This window comes from Sphaeramia orbicularis, unplaced genomic scaffold (genome assembly GCF_902148855.1).
Source record: "Sphaeramia orbicularis unplaced genomic scaffold, fSphaOr1.1, whole genome shotgun sequence".
Taxonomy (NCBI): Eukaryota; Metazoa; Chordata; class Actinopteri; order Kurtiformes; family Apogonidae; genus Sphaeramia; species Sphaeramia orbicularis.
This window is the reverse complement of record NW_021941569.1, coordinates 214927-239741: the sequence shown is the minus strand read 5'-3', so window position 1 is coordinate 239741 and position 24815 is coordinate 214927. Positions and strand designations below refer to the sequence as shown.

At 41.2% G+C, this 24815-nt stretch overlaps 1 protein-coding gene across 1 annotated transcript in view; it reads right to left on the bottom strand.

The window, feature by feature from the left end:
- Nucleotides 1-24815, bottom strand: part of LOC115416141 (adenomatous polyposis coli homolog) — a 32176-nt gene that overhangs the window by 5835 nt on the left and 1526 nt on the right. The window contains 15 exon segments of the mRNA XM_030129865.1: nucleotides 73-287; nucleotides 2413-2529; nucleotides 3058-3135; nucleotides 3810-3949; nucleotides 4977-5072; nucleotides 5402-5602; nucleotides 5734-5911; nucleotides 6041-6127; nucleotides 7109-7159; nucleotides 7278-7340; nucleotides 7441-7554; nucleotides 7706-7814; nucleotides 8263-8485; nucleotides 8614-8701; nucleotides 14697-14852. Of these exon segments, the coding sequence (XP_029985725.1) occupies nucleotides 73-287; nucleotides 2413-2529; nucleotides 3058-3135; nucleotides 3810-3949; nucleotides 4977-5072; nucleotides 5402-5602; nucleotides 5734-5911; nucleotides 6041-6127; nucleotides 7109-7159; nucleotides 7278-7340; nucleotides 7441-7554; nucleotides 7706-7814; nucleotides 8263-8485; nucleotides 8614-8701; nucleotides 14697-14831 (1895 nt within the window). The 5' untranslated portion in view covers nucleotides 14832-14852.

Sequence of the window (24815 nt, the reverse complement as noted above, 5' to 3'; positions counted from 1 at the left end):
AGGACAACTTTTAATCCCATGAGACCTGTGCTGTTGATGTTTATTTGTTGGGGTTCTTTTGTTGTTGTTTACCTGTGAGCCTCATTGGTGGCGATCAGACTGGACACGTTCCTCAGGATGCCGCCGCCGCTCTCAATGATGGCCAGAGTGTTGGTGTGGCTGCGATGCGTCAGCGTTCCCACCAGGAAGGCCAGCGCTCCGTCCACCGCGCAGATATCGGCCTTGTTCTCCGTACAGTGAGCCGACAGGTTCCAGAGCGCGCTCAGTACAGACTTCAGGGTCGACTCCTGATGGAGGAAGAGAAAGAAAACCAAGATCAGAAACAAATAAGACTGAGACGAATAACAGGAGCTGATTATAATAAACAAATACGACAAAAAAGGGGAAAATGAGGTTACACATATTTATATTATTCAAAGAGGAAAGAAACAAAGAAAAACATTAAATCAGTGATATTATTCTTTTTCTTTAACTGTTCTTCTTCCTTTTCCCTCATTTCCCTGTGCTCTCCATAAACTGTAAATGCTCTGCTTGGCTCTGAATTCTTCATTCATTCAACTCCACAGGTCCATCTGCAACACTATTTATGACTAATGACACCACAAAGGTGGTTTGGAGCGCTGGCCCTTTAAATGCACAGGAGACACTTCAGGCCCCGCCCCCTCCAGGTGATTGGCTGTGCTGCTCTGTCCCATTCAACCGACAACTGAACATTTGAGGTAATGGGCTCCAAGTTTGGACAGATTTTCAGTCTGGACTACAACTGCTGATGACGACAAACAATTTTGGAGAAAACTGGAGAAATGTGGAACTGAAGCCTGGACCTGAAATGAGCAACTGAGGAGATGGAACCAGTTAGAGAGGCAACTAATTAGAGACGGAACCAGTTAGAGATGCAACTAATTAGAGACGGAACCAGTTAGAGATGCAACTAATTAGAGGCGGAACCAGTTAGAGATGCAACTAATTAGAGACGGAACCAGTTAGAGACGCAACTAATGAAGAAGGAACCAGTTAGAGAGGCAACTAATTATAAAAGGAACCAGTTAGAGAGGCAACTAATTATAGATGGAACCAGTTAGAGGCAACTAATTATAGATGGAACCAGTTAGAGAGGCAACTAATTATAGATGGAACCAGTTAGAGAGGCAACTAATTATAGACAGAACCAGTTAGAGAGGCAACTAATTATAGAAGGAACCAGTTAGAGAGGCAACTAATTATAGACAGAACCAGTTAGAGAGGCAACTAATTATAGACAGAACCAGTTAGAGACGCAACTAATTATAAAAGGAACCAGTTAGAGAGGCAACTAATTATAGATGGAACCAGTTAGAGAGGCAACTAATTATAAAAGGAACCAGTTAGAGACGCAACTAATTATAGACGGAACAGTTAGAGAGGCAACTAATTATAGAAGGAACCAGTTAGAGAGGCAACTAATTATAGATGGAACCAGTTAGAGAGGCAACTAATTATAGATGGAACCAGTTAGAGAGGCAACTAATTATAGACGGAACCAGTTAGAGAGGCAACTAATTATAGATGGAACCAGTTAGAGACGCAACTAATTATAGATGGAACCACTTAGAGACGGAATTAATTATAAAAGGAATTCAAATGAAAGAAAACAAACAAAAAGCGAGCAAAATAATCACAAAAATGAACAAAACTGAACAGAAATCGACAAAATAATCACAAAAATGAACAAAACCGATATGTGCAAATGTCGTAACTATTTATAGATGGAACTAACAACTAAGAAATTTGTGAGAATTTGAATTTGAGAGAAAAAGAACAAAAATCGAGCAAAATAATGGAAAAAAAATGACCAAAACCGAACAAAAATTGAGAAAAATAATGAAAAAAAAAAAAAGAACCAAACCGATATGTGCAAATGTTGTAACTAGTTACAGATGGAACAAATTCAGCAGGAATTCAAACAGGTAGAAATCCAGTGGATTTTTGTCCAAATGAGTCGACAGAGTTGATCATCAGCTGAGGGTTCAAATTCCAACTGTCTGAACTATTAGGGACCAAATACACAAAGAAATGAAGCCCAGACTAAGAACAGAGGGTTTAGACAAACAGGAACTATTTAAGTGAAATTAGAATTAAGTCTGAACTGATTTTGAACATGAAATAAACAAAAATCCTGGAAATTATGGTTAAATATCAAGTCTTTTCCTCTAATAACATTGTGTGGTGTTGCTTTAAACTGATGTTTTCGTATTTTACATATTTATTGTCCGGTTTAAAACATGACTTAATTAAATTAATTCCAAAATCATCTGATTTAATAAGTGATGATGAGGAGATTTAGAAATACTTCATGTTATTCCATGTTGAACAGATATACTGGTTTGTGTCCACATGCAGGACGCCGTCTCACTGGGAGGACACAGGACTGACCTTCTGGACTTCCAGAGCACAACCCATCAGCGCTCGGACACTGCCCACTTCACGCAACGTCTTCTTACTGTTGACATCGGCTCGCCACGACAGATTCCTAAGGACACTGGCTATGACCTGAAAACAGACAGAACACTGACTATCACCTGAAAAAAGACAGAACACTGACTATCACCTGAAAACAGACAGAACACTGGCTATCACCTGAAAACAGACAGAACACTGAAAACAGACAGAACACTGGCTATCACCTGAAAACAGACAGAACACTGAAAACAGACAGAACACTGACTATCACCTGAAAACAGACAGAACACTGGCTATCACCTGAAAACAGACAGAACACTGAAAACAGACAGAACACTGACTATCACCTGAAAACAGACAGAACACTGGCTATCACCTGAAAACAGACAGAACACTGAAAACAGACAGAACACTGACTATCACCTGAAAACAGACAGAACACTGGCTATCACTTGAAAACGGACAGAACACTGAAAACAGACAGAACACTGACTATCACCTGAAAACAGACAGAACACTGTCTATCACTTGAAAACGGACAGAACACTGGCTATCACCTGAAAACAGACACACAAACACTCAGAAACACACCGTTGTTGTGGAAACCGCTGTGCTCACCTGTTGCAGGTCTTCACTTTCAGACTTCAGCTGGGCGACCATCGCTCTCATGCAGCCCTTCATGGAGCACAGCGTGGCCTGATGGGTAAAAAAATACACCACTTTAATCTGTTTCCTTAACCTTTTGATGTGTGAATTATAGGAACCTTAAAGATTTTTTTTTTCCTGAGTGTTTTTATTCCTCTTTAGACATGGAAAAAAACAATGTAATTAAATTTTTTTTAATGAACCTATTTTTTATGGAGTTACAAAAATGTCCACTCAGCTGGACACCATGAGTTTAATTTTTGAAGCAAAGAAACATGTATTTAAAACATAGTAAGAGAAAGTGATAAACTGTGTGAAAACTATGAAATAAAAACATTTAAATGCAGCTAATCTGATGTTTTCTCACATTTTATCATACTCTAATACTAGTTGTTACTCACTTCATGGAGATAATATGCAAAAAAAACTGTTAGTTTAAGAAAACTGTTAATTACAGTCTAATAACTAGCAATTATTTACACTCAAACATGTAACTGCAGATCAGGTTTATTAAGAACAGCAAAGTTACAGTAATTGCATGAATTGGAGTGTATGAGATGGTGCATAAGTGTCCACTGTGTTGGCTGATATGGAACTAAAACAAAACCCATGAATATACAAGAGAACAGCTGGAGAAGAACTGTCCACTGGAGTGACTGTTATGTGTGAAAGGGTTAACACCTGGTTCAGAGTGTTTTCTGGACAGAGGCAGGTTTTCTCCTCACCTTATTGGCCACGTCTCCGAAGGTGAGGTTGGTGAGCGCCATGCCTGCGTAGCGGCGCAGCGTAACACTGTAGTGGTCGCTGCTGAGGCCGAACATCTCACAGTCCACCTGCAGCAGCTCAGCCACCGCCTGCAGACCACCTGCAGGGATACAAAACCCACAGGATCAAAACCCCACCCCTCTGATAAACGACACATGAAGACGCAGTAAAAGCAACGGTGAACCATGACTGTGTTTAAACCAGGGCTGTCAAACAGGCGTCCCTCCAAAGGTTCCAGTCCGACCCATGGGATGAATTTGCAAAGTGCATAAATTCCACAGTCCAGGCTGTGGAACTCATTTTAGTGTGGGTTCCACATCCAGACCAATCTGATCTGCAGTCAAATAATAACAGCAGAAGAACCCACACAAAAGAATGACTGCAGATTTACTACTGGGTTTGATGGAAAAAAATAATATTACATTATGTCTGTAAATAATGACAACTTCAAATATTTTGTCTTTCAGTGCAAAAAATAACACTGTGTCCATCTGGTAAATGAGGCCATGTTGAACACTTCCCCTCAACTCAACAAAACAGGAAAAGGGCCGATAATCCAACACCTCATTACAGCCTTTTTTCTGGATCTAAAGTCAAACGGTAACATAATAACTTAGAAGTAATGACAACCCCACATTTTGCCCTTGGTTTAATGCAAAAAAAGTCAAAGTGCATCATGAAAATATTGACATTTTTCACATCAAGTTGTGAATAACCTGAACAGATATGCACAACTTGAAATTTCTACAGAAAAATCAGTGTAGTAGTACCAGTATTCTCCCTGTTCCTAAATGTTTTGTGTATTTATAGACCCACTGTCATCTGTACGTTGTGTTCAAACTCAGCTCAGACATAAAATTGTTGAAATTACAGTTTTTTTTTTCTGAATACATACTTGTTTTTCACTCTAAAACAGTTAAATGTTATTATTTTACTGTCTTGGGCCCAGTTGAGATCAAATTGGCCGTATGTGGAACCTGAACTAAAATGTCAGGATATCACCATAGTAACTACAGTGTGTCTAATGGGAGGGAATCGCCATAGCAACAACAACCCACAGAACCCCACTGTTAAAGGTAGGCTTCTGTTTGTAGATGGAATGTTGGAATGTATGTTTGGAGACAGACCCAGCTCGTTCATGGCATGGCGGTGTTCCTCATCGAAGGACAGTTTCATCAGGACGCAGACGGCCGGACAGATCTGATGCTCCACCGGGGACGGCACTGCACACACAGAGGCATGATGGGTAAAAAAAAAAGCTTGTGTTTTCAGCACACAATGACAGTAAAGGCCATTCTATTCTATTCTGTTCTGTTCTATTCTATTCTATTCTATTCCATTCTGTTCTATTCTGTTCTATTCTATTCTATTCTATTCTATTCTATTCTATTCTAATTAAACTATAAATACATTTTCTAGGTGACAGGACGTTGGACAGATCAGGTTTCAGTTTTGGGTCTTGCGTGAACATCCATTGACCCCGCCTATGTGTGATTGGTCAGTACTCGGTGCGTCTGTGTCTGATTGGTCAGTAGTGGGTGACATCACTCACTGGGGTTGTCCTCCTGGTCGACGCCCCTCTCGTGGTTCTCCTGCCAGCTCCAACAGGACTCACAGTAATGGCGTACTTGCTCCAGCAGGTGGAGCACCCGGATCTCCCGGCGGCCCCTCTTGTCGTCGGGCTGGCTGTGTACGATGTTGTGCAGCGCCGCCGACGCCCTGGCACGAGCCTCTTTACTGCCACGAGAGTTACCTGGACGACATGATCAGGTGAGAGGATGCACTGCAGGGAAACTCTGCGATTGTACATCTGGCAGCGCTAAGAACAATCGTAACCTTTGATGCTACATTTCAATGCAAAACGTCTGAGAAACCAGCGGTTACCTAGCAACAGAGAGTCCTTGTCGTTGCCGTGCAGCAGCTGGATGAGCAGCGGGAGGCAGCCGGACTGACGCATGGCGATGCACGAGTCTTGTGAACTGGACATGGCGAGCAGCGTCCGCGACATGTCGTCTTTATCGTGAGTTCCCAACATGGACAGAAGGCTGTACACCATCTCCACCTGCAGGGGGCGACACAGCGCAGGACTCTGAACATTTATTCATTTATTTTCTCAATATTTGTACAAACGGGGGGGGGGGGGTAGGGGGCTTGTCTTTGCACTTGTGTGTTACCGGGTAGAACCACTGACCTTGGTTCCTAGGTGACTGGTGATTCGTCGAGGTACAGAGTAGCTCGTCTCATTGGCCGGTTCATGGTCCAATCGACTGCCGGAGCTCTGGAGATGGAAAAAAAAAAAAAAAGATATTAAGAAAATCCAAATGTCATCTGTGAGCTGAGGTCAGGTTCTTTCTATTGGTCTAGAACACATGAGGGCAGAGGTCTGTCATTGGCTGAGAGGGAGGGGTAGAAGTGGGCAGGGCTTAGAGCAGCAGAGTGCAGTCAGTGAGAGAGACATGGAAGATTTTTATGACTTTTATCAGTGTTTTAGTGGAGAATTCATGTAAATAATTGTATATAATAGTGATAGTGCTGTTTTGGAGTGTTCTACTAGTGGGATTTATCATGTTTTTGCTGAGCTTCACTGTTTTTTTTCGCCATTTTTCCCACTGTTTTCCTCTGTATTTTTGCGTTTTTTATAGTTGATTGATAGTTGTTTGTGTAAATCTTCTCTAAATGTGTGTATATTTGTATATATGTGTAAATCTGTAGTCAGAGCTCTCCAGTTCATACACAGATCCAGTGTGTGTATTTGAATCAGCTGATGGATGTTTTTGTCAGTGAAATGAGCAGCTCTGTCTACAACTAGACCCAAAGTGAGCATAGACTATCAACTGGATCCAAATGACACCAAAGAACCAAAAAGAACAAGAGGAACATGGACACACAATGATCTAGAACGACAATGGATCAACACATGGAAAAGAGAGGAAAGGGTATTTATATAAACTCAAAGTTTCATTATCAACATTTACAGATGGTTTTATAATAAATATAAATAAAATTAAAGTCCTTTTTATGTTCAACTATAACACACTGTTTTAAACATTTATTACATATAATAATGCTAATTAATCGACAGATACTGAAAGTTAAGTTCTTCCTGAAAAAAGGTGCAAAAGAATTGGCCAAAAAGACATTTTCTGACACTTTTATTACACAAACAACACCAATAAACCTAGGCCTGTTCTAATGGGAGTCCTTAATGGGACAATAAGTAAAATAGTAAAAAAAAAATGACAGAATAAAAAACACTCACCTGTGTGGCAGCCAATCCGCTAGCATCACCTGGACCCTGAGCTTCCTCCACCTGTGGAGACAGAATGATTATTGATCAGATTATTGGTATATTCACAGCAGGTGATCTGAACCTGATGGGGTTTCCAGGGGTGGAGATAAGGATGGAGGATCCAGGATGTGCATGTTACCTGTAGGCGTGCACCCAGTCTGAGAATGTCTTTTTCTATCTGTTGAATACGAGACACACGAGCCTGAAACACACACACACACACACACACACACACACAAACACAGGTGTTACTGATCTGATCATATGTTCAGTTGTTTGTGGTCCATTGGTGCTATTGTTACCTGAGCCCTCCTCTCCATCTCCTGACAGGAACCCAGCTGTTCCTCCATCGCCGAGCGAATCTGACGAGCTTCAAACTCCAACTGACGCCGACTCATATCAGTCTGCAGAGTGAACTGAAAGAGAACCCAGAGGAAAAACAATGAACAAAAACCAGGGGAAATACCATCAGATATGCAGATTAACATGTGAACCTTTACCTGGAACCAGGGCTCAGGGGTTAAAGGGTTAAAGAAAAGTCAGTGCATGTTCAAGGTGTGTGCGTACATTTTCAGTCAGCGGCAGACTGTCGATCCTCTTGGTCAGATTCTGAAGCTGAGCGTAGTACCAATCCTTCTCCTTCTCCTCCTTCTCCAGCTCAGCCAATAGGAGAGACCTGTGAGCAGCAACAGCCAATCCCAGAACAGGACAGACACAGTGGGCGTATTAATGATTTTACAGGACATGGCAGTCCAGTTCTTCCTGTAGTCATGGTACTTGTTTTCATAGTACTACTGCAGTAGTATTTCAGTTTGATGGAAGTACTCTCACCAGTCTGTAAACATGTACTAATACTTCAACCAGTCCAGTTCAGCACTTATCACAGAATTATCAGGAGTAAAATGATCTGACAGGATCAGTATTCTTTAGAATCAACAGCTTTTCAACTCTGCAGATACTGACTCTACAGACTACACTACCCATGAGCCTCAGCTACTGAGGAAGCCGCAGCTGGTTTCTGTACACCTGTACTCTGTAACTGTAGTGGACCTGTACTCTGTAACTGTAATGGACACCACAGCGCTGACCTGTACTCTGTAACTGACCTGTACTCGGTTACTGACCTCTCCTTCTCCAGCTCCTCCAGGCACCTGTCGTGGCTGTCTCTGCCCGCAGAGGGCAGCCCTCTCCTGGGGAAGGCGGTGGCCGCAGACGGCCCCGCAGCTGCGGAGCCTCCGGCTGCTCCTGCAGGAGCTGCAGACCCAGAGGAGGTGGAGCTGGAGGAGGACGAGGGGGGCTGGGGAGGCCTGGCCCTGGGCTTGAAACCTGCAGAGTCCAGGCTCATCTCTGCATAAGGAAACAGCTTTTATTTAGCCTTTGGACAGTGTTTGTGTTTCCATCTGGTTTGAATCAGGATTTCTTGACATCCAAACTTCCATGCACTAACGTACTTGAACATGTGGATTATTTGTTACCTTTGAGTCTTTCAATGAGCTCCAGCTGAGAGCCTGACGCCTCCCCTGAATCTTCTTCTATGGTGCCCTGCAGCTGCTTCAGGACTTCCTGTTTGGAGAAAATAAAATCCTTTAATTGTGCATTAATTATGTTAAATTAATGCAGACTTAAGACAACTCTGTTGCATTTCTGATCTCTGACTCAAAGTTTCTGACTTTTCATCGAAGTTTTGTTTAGAAAATGGAACCAAAAAGGTTTAAGAAGAAAAACGTCCACAAAGCAGACAGTGATTCCTGTTCATTTGTGTTTAACCCTTACAGACCCAAACATCCACCTTTAGGGCTCATTTATGCTCAATGTTAAAGACGCAGACAGACACAGTGCTCTATCCATCCTCTGCGTACATTATGTGTGTAATTCTGTCGATTTTCCGGGAACCACAGGGGGCAGTGTTGAAATTTGAAAGGAATAATTTCCAGAAATAGCTGAACTTTTCCAAGAGTGACTGTGTGAGTTAGTGAAAAACTACTGACACATTCATGACAACTACCCTTCACAGTATCCACACTAGAAAAACCTCCTGTCGTCACCATGTTTGCTATTATTGTCGACCCACATAAAGTATTAGACACATTCTGCAGGAAGGAGTTTTCTATTCACTGAAGCACTTCCACCTTAAAATACCACCTTAACACCAAACAGCCGTTAGTCGGGGATTCTGTTAGCACTATGGCTAACGCGTAACCCAGCTTGGACAAACATGTTCAGTGCAGATATATTCCCTTCTTTCTTGAGTCTGTTTGCTCATGTAAAATGAAACGCGATTAATAGAGATTAAAAATGAATGAAATTTAATCGTGATTAATCAGAGTTAATTCACAGCAACTATGTGATTAATCCAATAAAAAAAGTAATCGTTTGACAGCACTAATATATATGTGAATAAAATGAAATAAAAATGAACAAAATAATAAATGCCACAAACAAAGATATGGTTGTAGACACCTGATTTATATTCAGCTAATGATAGATTTGACTGAGAAAGTGAATTTTTCTTCAGTTTTCTCTGTTTTGATAAAATAACCTTTGAATTTACTCTGAGCTTTAATGAACATCTACATCAGGACCGTCAAACTCATTTTAGTTCAGTTCCACATTCAGCTAAATTTGATCTGCAGTGGGCTGGACCAGTAAAATAATAACATAATAATATAGAAATAATGTCAACTCCAAACTTTTCTCTTTGTTTTAGAGTGAGAAAAGTACATTTACATTATGAACAGGTTTACATCTAAAAACAATCCTTTCAAAAGATGTGAATAACATGAACAAACTGAAAAAATCAGTGTAATTTTAACAATATTCTGCCTCAGTTTATCATTTACACATGCACATTATAACTGACAGATCATAGTGGACCTACAAACACACAAAACATTTAATAACAGACAGAATATTGGTAAAATTGTACTTCTCTTAAAACATTTCAGTTTGTTCATATTTGTTCAGGTTATTCACATTTTTTGCTAAATTATACTTTGTTTTAGTGTAAATACATGAAAATATTTACATTTACAAAGAGAAACATTTGCAGTTGCCATTATTTATATGTTGTTATGATAGTATTTTACTGGTCTGACCCACTTGAGATTGAATTGGTCTGAATGTGGAACTTGAACTAAAAGGATTGTTAATATCTTAGTGTAATTTTTGCATTTCACAAATTCATCCTGTGGGCTGGACTAGACCCTTTGGCGGGCTGGATTTAGCCCCTGGGCCGCATGTTTGACACCTGTGCTCTACATGATCAGTGAATTAAATACATGATTTTCACTGAAAAATGTAAATACAGATGACAGTGTTATAAAAATGTTAAAATCACTTAAAAGGTAAATAGAGAGAAAATGTCATCTGGGAACAGACATAAAAGTAGCTCTGAGTCTTTATGGGTTAATAAATACAGTAAGGATGTAACAATATGAAAACTTCATATCACAGTTGTTGTGGCCAAAATTATCACAGTTATCATTATTATTGTGGTATTGTTGAAACTGTGTTCAGAATGTTCAAAAAGTATTAATACACACTGAAATAATTTAACCAAATTGCATTTTGAAAATAAATAAATAAATAAATAAATAAAATAATAGCCACAATGTACCTTCTTTTGGCAGAAACATTCAAATATTAACATATAAACATCAAACTTACAAATGTGCATTAAAGATGGAACCTTGTGGACACTGTTTGACTGTTTTCCAGTTCAAGTTTGAGTTTTTAGTTTCTTTTTCAGAGACAGAGAGAGAGCGAGAGAGAGAGACAGATAGAAAGAACAACAGATAGAATGATAGAACGAACGATAGAACGAACGATAGAACAATAGATAGAACGACCGATAGAATGATAGATAGAACGACAGACAGACAGACAGACAGACAGACAGACAGACAGACAGACAGACAGACAGACAGATAGATAGATAGATGCTTCTCCAGGAAATGAGCAGTACTATGAGTTTTCAAAGTGTGTTAATCAAACATGGTTATCATGATAATTACAAATGAAATGGTAACACTAACCATCAGGAATTTGACCACAGTTTATTGTTATACCGGTAATCGTTACATCCCTAAAATACATACAATCAAACAGTATGACCCACACATGTAAATGACAAATGACATAACAGACACAACATCATATGACAATAAATATCAGTTCTGTTTGAAGGCTGTACTTGTAACTCGTCTCAGGACCATCATGTGATGTGTAGACCGGATCACACAGATCCTAACCTCTAACCCCGCTGGGGGCCGAGCCAACTATTAAAGTCCCAGTAAATCGACAGTGAAACCATTCAACACATGAGCAGAAGAAGACAAACCCCAGCGTCTAAGAACCCCAGTGTCTGTGGGCCCGGTTCTGTTCAGACCCGCTTTGTTCACTCACCACGATGAAGCGACAGCGTTCGTACAGTGACATGACGGACACCACACAAACACACCGCGTCCGTCTGTCTCACAGCTCTGCGGTCATCGGCACAAAACAGGAAACGGGAAACAGGAAGTGAGGTGTTTGGACAGGAAGCAGGAGAGGACAATAATGAAAAGAGACCAGACGAACAGAGAAGAAACCAAAAAGAAAACTCCAAAAACTAAGAATGACAAACGGGTAACATGTGAAAAATACTGATAAAAACTAAAAATAAAGACAGAGATGGAAAGAGGTCAAACAGAGAAACCACAGATGAAGAAAACAAAAGGCAACTGTAGAAAAACAACAACAAAAACAAACAGGAAGTAAACAGACAGTCCAAGTAAACAGCAAAGGCCAAATAAAGACGGGACCAAGTGACAGAGGATTCACTCTGACAGGTTTACCAGAGTCATGTGTTTGGAGCTAAAGATCCTCTAAAAGACAGACGCCCACTCTGCACAAAAACAATAGGCCCACTCTGTAGAAGAGCGCGTGATTGGTGGAAAATACCAGAGGGCTATTTAAGGACGAGAGACACTGAGTTCATATGAGGGAGAGGGAGAGAGAGAGAGAGAGAGAGAGAGAGACCATTGTCTGATAAATGGTGGTCAAACATTGGTCACAGAACTCATCTTGGACCTTCTCATCCTGGACTTGTCAGGTCGGTCAGTACACGTTACAGCTGGATTTATGGACGTGTGGACGTCACGTGTCACTACCTATGCTTGTGTTTTTCAACCTTGGGGTCTGGACCCCACGTGGGGTCGCCTGGAATTCAAATGGGGTCACCTGAAATTTCTAGTAATTGAAAAAAAATTAAAACTTACTAATAAAAATTTACAGTATATTGCCTAAATGTGGCCTAAAATTAACATTTATTTGCAACACATTATAGCAAAGTATTACACAATCAAAAACCAATTAATTTTAGCAAATAAAATGTCTCCGTTTTGAATGTCTGGGGTCACCAGAAATTTGTGATGTTAAAATGGGGTCAGGAGTAAAAAAAGTTTGGGAACCACTGGGTTAACCCCTTCATTCATTGTGTACACTGGTTTAAGATGTTTGTGGCACAAGATTTTATCAGTTTGAGAAAGAACAGACTATATCACACAACTTAAAAAGGGGACTGGGAGCAGTTAATGCAGTGTTTTTCAACCTTGGAGTCCGGACCCCATGTGGGGTCACCTGAAATTTCTAATTGATAAAAAAATTAAAAATCAAAACTTACTAATAAAAATTAACATTTTATAGTCTAAATGTTGTCTAAAATTAACATTTATTTGCAACATAGTATAGCAAACTATTACATGATCAAAAACAATTTAATTTTAGCCCAAAAAAAGTCTGTTTAGAATGTCTGGGGTCGTCAGAAATTTGTGATATTAAAATGGGGTCATGAGCCAAAAAAGGTTTGGAACCACTGGCGTACGCCGTCACTTTGGACAGTGACGCGTTGGCCTGCACAGCCTTGATGTGAACCTCTTCCAGATTGTAACAATGCGACATGGCGGCGCAGAGACACTGCCTCCTGGTTGGCCAATATATGATCATGTGACCCCAGGACTATAGAGCAGAGGTTCCATCATATAGTTCATGAGTTTGTGTTCAGTACTTGTGCCACTTTTGTTCTTGTCTGTTCCTTTCTGCTCCTGATAAACCTGTGGTTATGCACATTCATAAACCCACATCATTTAACACAAGTGTGCTTTGATTTAATTTAGTATCATCAATAATTATTAGATGTTGGTATTTGTCGTTGGTTAACCTGTTTCCGTTCAGCGGTCCCTCTCCTATGTGTCCTTCTCCATCCTTACGCTGTAAGACTTTGAATAGAACTATCATATCTGTGTTGACTTCTACGAGCGAACATAGACACTGCTGTTGTTCTAAAACAGGAAATGCCTGCCAGAAGATATGGAAACCATGGAAACCACTCCACCCAGTGGAGGGTCATCTTTAAAACCAGTCCATACCAGCACAACTGCCACCTTCTGATCTGGAGGAGAAACTACAACACTGACTCAAACCGACGACTACAGTACGCTGAAGAGAGAGAACACACAAGGCTATGGTCAGACAGAGCAGATCTATGTGACACAGAGCGGATCTACATGGCACAGAGCAGATCTACGTGACAAAGAGCGGATCTACATGGCACAGAGCAGATCTACGTGACACAGAGCAGATCTACGTGACACAGAGCGGATCTACGTGACACAGAGCGGATCTACGTGACACAGAGCAGATCTACATGACACAGAGCGGATCTACGTGACACAGAGCAGATCTACGTGACACAGAGCGGATCTACGTGACACAGAGCGGATCTACGTGACACAGAGCGGATCTACGTGACACAGAGCGGATCTACATGACACAGAGCAGATCTACGTGACACAGAGCAGATCTACGTGACACAGAGCGGATCTACATGACACAGAGCTACACAGGACGACAAATCCAGCTGTATACTGGTCCACATAGCTGTGTACTGGTCCATAAGGGTTTATACTGGTCCACATGGCTGTGTACTGGTCCATAAGGGTTTATACTGGTCCACATAGCTGTGTACTGGTCCATAAGGGTTTATACTGGTCCACATAGCTGTGTACTGGTCCATAAGGGTTTATACTGGTCCACATAGCTGTGTACTGGTCCATAAGGGTTTATACTGGTCCACATAGCTGTGTACTGGTCCTTACAGGTTACCACTGCTTCCAACTGGTTTCTACTGGTCCCTACCAGTTTCTACTGTTCACTGCAGCTTTCTACTGGTCCTTATACCTGGTTTCTGCTGGTCCTTACAAGTTTCTACTGATCCTAACTAGACTCGACTGGTCCTTACAGGTTTCTACTGGTCCCTACAGGTTTCTACTGGTCCTTACAGGCTTCTACTGGTCCTTACAGGTTTCTACTGGTCCCTACCGGTTTCTACTTGTCCTTACAGGTTTCTACTGGTCCCTACCGGTTTCTACTGGTCCTTACAGGTTTCTACTGGTCCCTACAGGTTTCTACTGGTCCTTACAGTTTTCTACTGGTCTTTACAGGTTTTAACTGGACCTTACAGGTTTCTACTGGTTCCTCTACCAGGCTCATAGTGGTCTGTACTGGTCTTTATCCGTACCTTCATGTTGGAGGCTTCGGTCTCCAGTTTGGTCAGGTGGTTGGAGTTGTCCTGCAGCTCCTGTCTCAGGTTGGAGTTCTCCATCTTTAGCACCTCCACCTGCCTCAGCAGCTGGTCATATGACGCTGCCGCCATGACGATCTGCTGACCTCTGACCTGTACAGACGGATGACATCATATGATTATTGGTGATGGGATCAGAAAAGGCTTTGTGAACACCTCCTTCAACATCAGCCCGTTTACAGACTGGATTTACAACCTTCAGCTTCAGAACATTTTCACATTTGATCCATAAATAAACCTGTCTGTGATATTACTGTCATACACTGAAATTAATCCTTTATTGGGCAAGTGACTATATTTGGTCATTTCCGTATGCATTACACAGCCGTTTTGAATGTCTGTGGTCGACAGAAATGTGTGATGTTAAAATGGGGTCAAGAGTAAAAAAAAGGTTGGAACCAGTGGGTGACAGGCTTGGTTTTTATGGCGGTTGCCAAGGCAACAACATGCACTGTGTACTGGTGAAATGCACCAAATCTAAGCAATTTAGATTGATTATTATGGGCTATATTTATCATTGAAAACTTTAATTATCAGAATTATCTGAATGACGTCATTTTTTTTCAATGTCGTACCGATAATTATCAGACCGATAGTTTTTGTGCATCCCTCGTTGTGTGAATAAATGGTCCAGTTGTTGAGATGTGTGACTTCATATCCATCTGCTTTAGCTTACACAGCCTCATACACCATTAACTCTTTAAGTGCCAGACAGTTAAGGGGCTAATAAGCCTTAAAAGTGCCACAGAATTTGGCCGTTTTTCAGTATTTCGCGTCGTTTTTATAATATTTGAAGAATCCTGCAGGAAACCGCTCGGTAACATCCGACCGATTGCTGATTAGATCCAAAACGCACCAGATGCAGCCGATTCATTATTGATCATAATTTGCATAATTTATAATAATAATAATAATAATAATAATCTTTATTTATATAGCACTTTTCATACATTAAAAACTGTAGCACAAAGTGCTTTACATATCAGTTTAAAAATCAGTACCGCCCCCCACCCACACCCACCCACTCACCCGCACACACACACACACACATATACATGCAAACCCACAAGCTCACACATACTTAAGAAGACTGACTGAGCACGGGTAGACCAGAACAAAAATGTACAAGTAAAAGTAAAACATCAGTTTAGGAGGCGCTGTCTCAGGGAGCCATCCGCACCAGGAGGCAGCCGCCGACCCCGGCCACCAGGCACCAGCAACACAGCCCCGCATCCCAACTAGTGGGAGAGGGCCAACTGGGACCCCCACCCACCAGAAAGGAGCGGACCCCAGTGAGAGAAGGCGCCACAGCCCCCGGAGTCCACAGCCGCCCCCCGGCATGGAGGGCTCCCTCTGATGAAACACCGGAGAATAAGAAACATTAAAAAGATATAAAAATATTATTCGGTCGCATGACCTCAAATTCCCGTCTGCTTGGTCTCAAAAGGGGGACACAGAAAGAACGTCATCGAAATGTGAGAAAGAAATGGGGGTGGATGGTTTGTTTGTACACAAATATGGCGTGTTCTCCAAAGCCGATCTGATCGGCCCGTGGCACTGAAAGTGTTAAACAGATTGGGAAGAATCCTAAAATCTGGACATTAGCTTTCAAATCTGGAAAAGTGTCTTTGCTCAACCTGAACCATAAATAAAATCCAAATCCCTGACTTTCCCACATGATGGCAGAATGTACGGTAGATTTTCTTTGCACAGACAATATTCCATAATTCCAGTTGCTCCATTTATTCTTGGCCTAAACTATTGTACATGTGCATCTCATTAAATCGTCTTACGTTAGTTTGATTCCTGTTTACCATTATCTTCCTTTACTTTCCAAATTATAGGTGGGCGCCACATCTCATCAATGAAAGGATTGAAAACAGAGAAAAGAAAGAAAAAAGAAAAAGAAAGAAAAACTTTATCAATAAGATGATAAAAATAAATGACCTGTGACTTCATTCACCTGTAAAATTATCTTTACCTGTAACTGACAAAACTAATATGTGCAATTGATGACATGATTCAGCCAGGATCAGAAAAGGATTTGTCTCCTGTTCATGACTAACAGAAGGTGTCCTTTGACCTTTAACCCTTAAAGACCCACTGATACTTTTGTTTCAGATCCCAAATGAATTTTTCTCTTTCTTTAACATGTCTTAAGTGATTTTTCACCATTTATTATAATATTATCCACTATTTTTGCATTTTCAGTGAAAATCAAGTATTTTCTACATTCAATTCACTGTTCATGTAAATGTTACAGAGTAAATTCTAAGGTTAAAAAAAGTGTCTTTTTCAGTCCAATCTCTCATTAACTGATCATAAACCCAGTGTGTCCATCTGGACATGTGGATGTACATGTGACGTCAGTTTGTACAAAGAGCACAACACTTGGATTAACACTGGAAAATCCACCATGGTTGATCAACAATCAATCCAACCCATCGACAGCCTACATTTACAGCAGATGGAGGTTGACAAACACTGGGACGTCATGTGACCTGTGGTCCTCAAACCACCCCAAACCAAACCTATGGGATGTGGAGAGGAAAAAGAGGGGAAAAAAAGAAGAAAAAGAGGAAAAAGCATCTTTTTCAGTCCAATCATTAACTGATCATAAACCCAGTGTGTCCACCCACTGTCATGGATCCAGCTCCATGGGTTTTACTGGTCAATCAAATGGACAGCACTTATATAGTGCATTTTCTACACCTTCATGGTGCCCAAAGCGCTTTACAAAGCCTCACATTCACCCATTCACTGCTGCCATGCAAGGCTCTGCCAGGCCAGACTGAAGCAATTTAGGGTTCAGTGTTCTTGGGCAAGACAGTCGGAGCTGGGATTTGAACCGCTGACCCGCTCTACCAACTGAGCTACAGGCGCCTTTGAATGTTGTAGAAGATGATGGTGTTTCCACGGTAACTACGGAGCCTCTGAGCATCCAAATATGGTCATATCTGATAACCATGTAAAGATGAAGAACTGTATTTGACACCAATTATTGACATGGATTAATAGGATTAAACAGTTTAGATCAGCAGATGGTTTAGGTTAAAGGAGGATGTTTGGGTCTTTAAGGGTTAAAGGTGGACGTTTGGGTCTGTAAGGGTTAAAGGTGGACGTTTGGGTCTGTAAGGGTTAAAGGTGGACGTTTGGGTCTGTAAGGGTTAAAGGTGGACATTTGGGTCTTTAAGGGTTAAAGGTGGACGTTTGGGTCTGTAAGGGTTAAAGGTGGACGTTTGGGTCTGTAAGGGTTAAAGGTGGACATTTGGGTCTTTAAGGGTTAAAGAAGGACGTTTGGGTCTGTAAGGGTTAAAGAAGGACGTTTGGGTCTTTAAGGATTAAAGGAGGATGTTTGGGTCTGTAAGGGTTAAAGGTGAACGTTTGGGTCTGTAAGGGTTAAAGGAGGATGTTTGGGTCTGTAAGGGTTAAAGAAGGACGTTTGGGTCTTTAAGGATTAAAGGAGGATGTTTGGGTCTGTAAGGGTTAAAGGTGGATGTTTGGGGTTAAAGGTTGACGTTTGGGTCTGTAAGGGTTAAAGGTGGACGTTTGGGTCTGTAAGGGTTAAAGGTGGACGTTTGGGTCTGTAAGGGTTAAAGATGGACGTTTGGGTCTGTAAGGGTTAAAGGTGGACATTTGGGTCTTTAAGGGTTAAAGGTGGACATTTGGGTCTGTAAGGGTTAAAGGTGGACATTTGGGTCTTTAAGGGTTAAAGGTGGACATTTGGGTCTTTAAGGGTTAAAGGTGGACATTTGGGTCTTTAAGAGTTAAAGAAGGACGTTTGGGTCTTTAAGGGTTAAAGGTGGACATTTGGGTCTGTAAGGGTTAAAGGTGGACATTTGGGTCTTTAAGGGTTAAAGGTGGACATTTGGGTCTTTAAGGGTTAAAGGTGGACATTTGGGTCTGTAAGGGTTAAAGGTGGACATTTGGGTCTTTAAGGGTTAAAGGTGGACATTTGGGTCTTTAAGAGTTAAAGAAGGACGTTTGGGTCTGTAAGGGTTAAAAAAGGACGTTTGGGTCTTTAAGGATTAAAGGAGGATGTTTGGGTCTGTAAGGGTTAAAGGTGGACGTTTGGGTCTTTAACGGTTAAACAAGGACATTTGGGTCTTTAAGGGTTAAAGGTGGACGTTTGGGTCTGTAAGGGTTAAAGGTGGACGTTTGGGTCTGTAAGGGTTAAAGGTGGACGTTTGGGTCTGTAAGGGTTAAAGGTGGACGTTTGGGTCTGTAAGGGTTAAAGGTGGACGTTTGGGTCTGTAAGGGTTAAATCTTGATCCCTGATGAGTAAATCTCCTCGGTGTCAGTGCAGCTTTTAGACATATTTATTAAAGAATTTACTTGTGTTTAATAAATAGGATTAAATTTTCCATTCAGTAGATGAGTTGAAAAATTGAACAGTAGATGTGTGTTTCTGGAGGCGTCACAGCTTTTGGAGAAAAGGTGAATGTATGAAATACTGTGGAATGAAATAGTCCATCCACCAGGACTCCATGGAACATCTGACACATGACGGTGAAGCGCCATCATTCTCAACAGCAAATAACAACAAACTCTTTAATTTTAGGATAACCGACTAAATATTCAGTTCAACGTTGTGACACATGTGGATGTACAAAGAGTAGAACACTTGGATTAAAACTGGAAAATCCACCATCATTGACCAACAATCAATCCAACCCATCGATAGCCTACATTTACAGCAGATGGAGGTTGACAAACACTGGGACGTCATGTGACCTGTGGTCCTCAAACCACCCCAAACCAAACCAAACCTATGGGATGTGGAGCCCATCATATTACAACAGACACAAAGTACTAAACAGTACTGCACTAGAATGACCATCATTACACAGTACTACACAATACTACACGTTGTGACGCTGTACTATACTGCGCTACACATCACAACATAGTACTACACTATACTACCTATCACAACAGTACTAAATATTATCATCCCACAGTACTAACCATTACTACCACTGTAGTACATATTATGACAGTGGAGTACACTATAGTACAGATTATTACAGAGTAATACACACTAATACACCATAGTACACATGTGACTTAGTATAATACAGTATTGTGCCTGGTATTCTACTCCTTTAGTATTCCTGAGTACTTGTACTCCAGTAGTACTCTGCAGTAGTACTGTGGCTTCAGCTCCTCCTCCTCCTCCTGTCTCCTTCATCCATCCTCCATTGCTCGGCAGCCATTTTCTGCCTCCTCTCTCCTCCCTCCATCACAGCCTGCTCCTCTGCCCCCCCTCTCCTCCTTCCATCATCCCTCTGCTCCTCTGCATCAGCCCCCCCACCCCCTGGTTCTCCCCTTCCTTCCTCCTGCTCTTTGTTTCTGATCAGAACACAGTTAAATCCCCTGAAGAAGAAAAAGCCGTCGCAGAGCTCCGGACAATGACAGACAAACCCCCACCCCACCCCCCTCCTCTGCACCCCCCACCACCACCAACACCACCACCACCCCTCCCCCCTCCCCTAAACAGACCGTCTGTGATGAAACTAACAGATGCAGATGTGAATAAACACATAGATGTAAAATGGCAGTGGAACTCACCCCATCGCTGTCGCCTCCATCACCTCCCTCTCTCTCTGTCTGATGGAGGGATGAGCGAGAGCCAGTCAGCTGGGCCGGCCGTCAGCCAATCAGCACGCAGACTCAGAGACAGAGGGCCAGGAGGGAGGGGCAGATCCACCCCCCCCTCCCCTTGCTCCCATAATGCCCTGGTGCAGCTGCTGTGTTACTGCAGGCTGAGAGGCCGACTGATAGCACACTGCAGCCTAATCAATAAGAAAAGCAATAATAGGCCAGATACATGACCAATACATGACCCATATACAACCAATAATATGACCAATACAAACAGCAGCCTAATCAATAAGAAGAGCAATAATAGGCCAGATACATGACCAATACATGACCCATATACAACCAATAATATGACCAATACAAACAGCAGCCTAATCAATAAGAAGAGCAATAATAAGCCAGATACATGACCAATACATGACCCATATACAACCAATAATATGACCAATACAAACAGCAGCCTAATCAATAAGAAGAGCAATAATAAGCCAGATACATGACCAATACATGACCCATATACAACCAATAATATGACCAATACAAACAGCAGCCTAATCAATAAGAAGAGCAATAATAGGCCAGATACATGACCAATACATGACCCATATACAACCAATAATATGACCAATACAAACAGCAGCCTAATCAATAAGAAGAGCAATAATAAGCCAGATACATGACCAATACATGACCCATATACAACCAATAATATGACCAATACAAACAGCAGCCTAATCAATAAGAAGAGCAATAATAGGCCAGATACATGCCCGATACATGACCCATATACAATCAATAACATAACCAATACAATCAATAATACAACAAATATAACCTGTAATATAGTCAATAAAAGAAAATCTAACAACTATATAAGAAAAAGTAGATCATTAATACTACAGCCACTACATGATACCTACACAATCAGTGTGTAACAAATATGTGACATGACCTTTGACCTATGGTCCTTAAACCACCAAAAACCAAACCTATGGGATGGTCATCCCATGATATTACAATAGACACAAAGTACTACACAGCACTACACTATACTACACATCACAACACAGTACTACACTATACTACACATTACATCAATCCTACATATTATCCTACAGTACTAACCATTACTACCACTCAGTCATTAACACTTACCAACATTCAGGCTGGACACAGTTGTTCATGTTATTACATTTTTTTGTGAAATGGTAGTTTGTAAATGTAACTGTTTTCATGTATTTTTACTTTTGTTATATTAAACAAAAGTAAAAAACTTGAAGTTTAACTGGACAGTAAGTAAAATGATTTTATTACCCAAATGTTTGCATTTTACAAATTCATCCCACAGTCTGGATGGGACCCTTTGGGGGGGCCAGTTTTGGCCCACAGGCTGTATGTTTGACACCCCTGGTCTGCAGATCCACAGAGGAGAACCCATGTGCAGAACAGCACAGAAATAATCCACACAGACAGACAGGATTCACACACATGACCACTGGACATCCAGGTAAACAGACCTGAAACCACCTGTTTTATCAACACCAGCTGAGAACCTGCCAACGCTGGACCACGAGTCCAACGCTGGACCACGAGTCCAACACTGGACCACGCGTCCAACGCTGGACCACGAGTCCAACGCTGGACCACGAGTCCAACACTGGACCACGCGTCCAACGCTGGACCACGTGTCCAATCAGAGCCGTGCATGTGCAACTATCAGCAGAGATCAGATGGAGGTGAGACTCTGGGTCACCGTAGATTCCATCATCAGTCTGAGTTCAGTTCCTGTCACTGTAGGAGACAGACATGTCCACACAGCAGGAACACACTGGATCATCTACTGTTGTCCTGTGTTGTTATGACGACTGGTACTGCTGTCACTTCAGTACCCCGCCTTCCTGAAGGGGGAGGGGCAGGGGGTATTGTTTTTGGTTTGTTTGTTTGTTTACACTTCAGCACCAAAACTATTGGTTGAATTCATACTAAACTGGGTTTATAGATCACCAGTGACCCAGAATAGATGTGATTATATTTTGGGAAAAGTAGGTCAAAGTACAAATTTTTAATGAATTTTTTAACCCCCCCCCATCTATATTATACAAGCCAAGTGACCTCTGTGTGTGTGTGTGTGTGTGTGTGTGTGTGTGTAAGTGTATCAGCTTTATAACTGATAAACTGGACAGATCCAGTCTGTTCCTTCTGCAGTACTAATGTATTTAAGGTCTAGGATCAAAGAGGTGAAAACTGCAGATTGATACGACCAATACTTGTGGAGTTCTTAGTTTTTACAATTACAGTGGGTTTACAGGCGGCCTGTGGACGAGTCCATTCACATCCGCTAAAGGGGGTGGGGGGCTGCATCCAGATCAACAGAAGCAACGGGACATGATGGGACAACCGTGATCCCACACCAGTGAGGTCGGTCTGGTTCTTCCTCTGGCCCAGTCCCACTCTGCCGGGCAGACCCGGCCTGTAAACGTCCCACTCCAGACCCCTGGTTCTACTTGTACTTTATAATATGCTATTGCCTGTTTTTTTAAATACTGTTTTTCTTTTTTATAGTTATTGTATTGCTATTTTCTTGTGTGTATGACAGGAGTAGAGCTGCATGATATATCGTTTGAGCATCGTCATTGCGATGTACGTGTGCACAATAGTCACATCGCAGGTCCTGCGATGTTGGAGGCAAATGAACTCCACCTGTTCTCATCTAATTTACAGAGTACCTGACACACACTGCACACAGCCATCCACCGATCACATTCATTCTTAATCAGTTCGCCAAAGCAGACCCCGCCCCTTGCATATGGAGTGAGTCGCTGGTAACAACACAGTGTTTCCACCGTTAGGTTTTGCCCTGGTGCAGATTTCACAATCAGAATCAGCTGTATTGGTATAAGTATGTGAACACATATGAGGAACGTGGCTTTGGTTTTCCTTTGCACATGTTTCAACATGAACCCAATCCCACTTGAACATAGACCTAATACAGCCAAACATTCAACTAGAGATGAGGACAGTTATTTTGGAAACAAAGATAATAATTTAACCCAAACTAAACAATACAATGATATCCATCCTATAATATAAAACTCTATTCTGACATTAGTCCTTATAGTTTTGGGTCCCAGACCCTTGTTGGAACAGAAACACCTGGATTCAATAGGTCCACAGACTGATGGACATGTGTGGATGAGTTAGGTAATTATGATATGAGGGTAATAAAATTGGGGAAAAAAAAAAACAAACTTTTTTTTTTTTTAATTTTTTTTGCATCAAAAAATATGGTTTGTTTACATTATAAACATGACATTTAAAAGGGTTTAAATATGGCAGTTATTGAGTATTTGGCTCAAATAAAATATATGTATACATATGTATTTTAAAAAAAAGTTACAAAAAACTATATTTGACATGACTACGACACTGTGTGGATTAAAAAAGTTTTCATTGATTGAAGGACCTCTATGGGTGGGACAAGACCATGAGACCAATCACACCAACAAACTAATCAGAGGAAGTAAACATTACAAACCAAACTAAACTCAACACAAGAACAAAAGACAAACTATCAGTGTGTCAATGAGTAGGTTCATATTCAATTAATACAAAGTTTGTGACCATAATTACAAATGTTTATTCTATTAAATTAATGAGTTTAAAATGATTTGAACCTATAATTATTTCATTCTGCCAATCTGAGAGTAAAGAACACACTTTTAGACAGACTCACTGTTGAATATTAAATCATTAACAGACTAAATGTTTGGAGTTTCAATTTGTGTTTTCAGATTCTAGTTCAGTCTCACAGGAAAGTCAGAGGTTCAGATGTTCTGAGACCGTCCTCTTGGATTCACTGGAACTGAAAACCCAAAGTTCAACCCGAAGTGACCTCCGGATCCTTAATCCTGGTCCTGATTCAGGTCCTGGTCTGTCTGTACAATAGCTGAGACTTGGTAAAACAGTCACATCCTCACTGAACTCAGAAACACTGGGACACCTCTTCTCTTTGGAAACAGCAGCTGAGGCTCATGGGTACTATAGTTTTGATCAGTTCTGTTTTTGTCTTTCTACGTTTTCAGTTAGCTTTACAAAATAAGAAGTAGTTTGATTTAGTTTTATTTTGAAGAGTTCAATTCAGATTTGGTGTTCCTCAAAAGTTTTTTTTTTTCATTTATTTTTTGTGTCAATACCAAACTCAGTTTTTTTGGCCTCATTCTAGTCTTAGTTTTTATTGATGTGGCTGATGTTTATTGTTAAAGACAGTCTTTCTATGCCTGTCCATACTCTATTTGTCTGCCATGCATTGTTCTTCTGCTGTGATTTCATTGTACAACTAACAGTTCTTTCTGACTTCATGCCTTGGTCCAACACGTCAGCTGCAGGATTTGTACATTTAATAATAGAGAGGTGAAGCCCTGCCCACTCTGCCCTGGGTCAGTGAACAGAGAC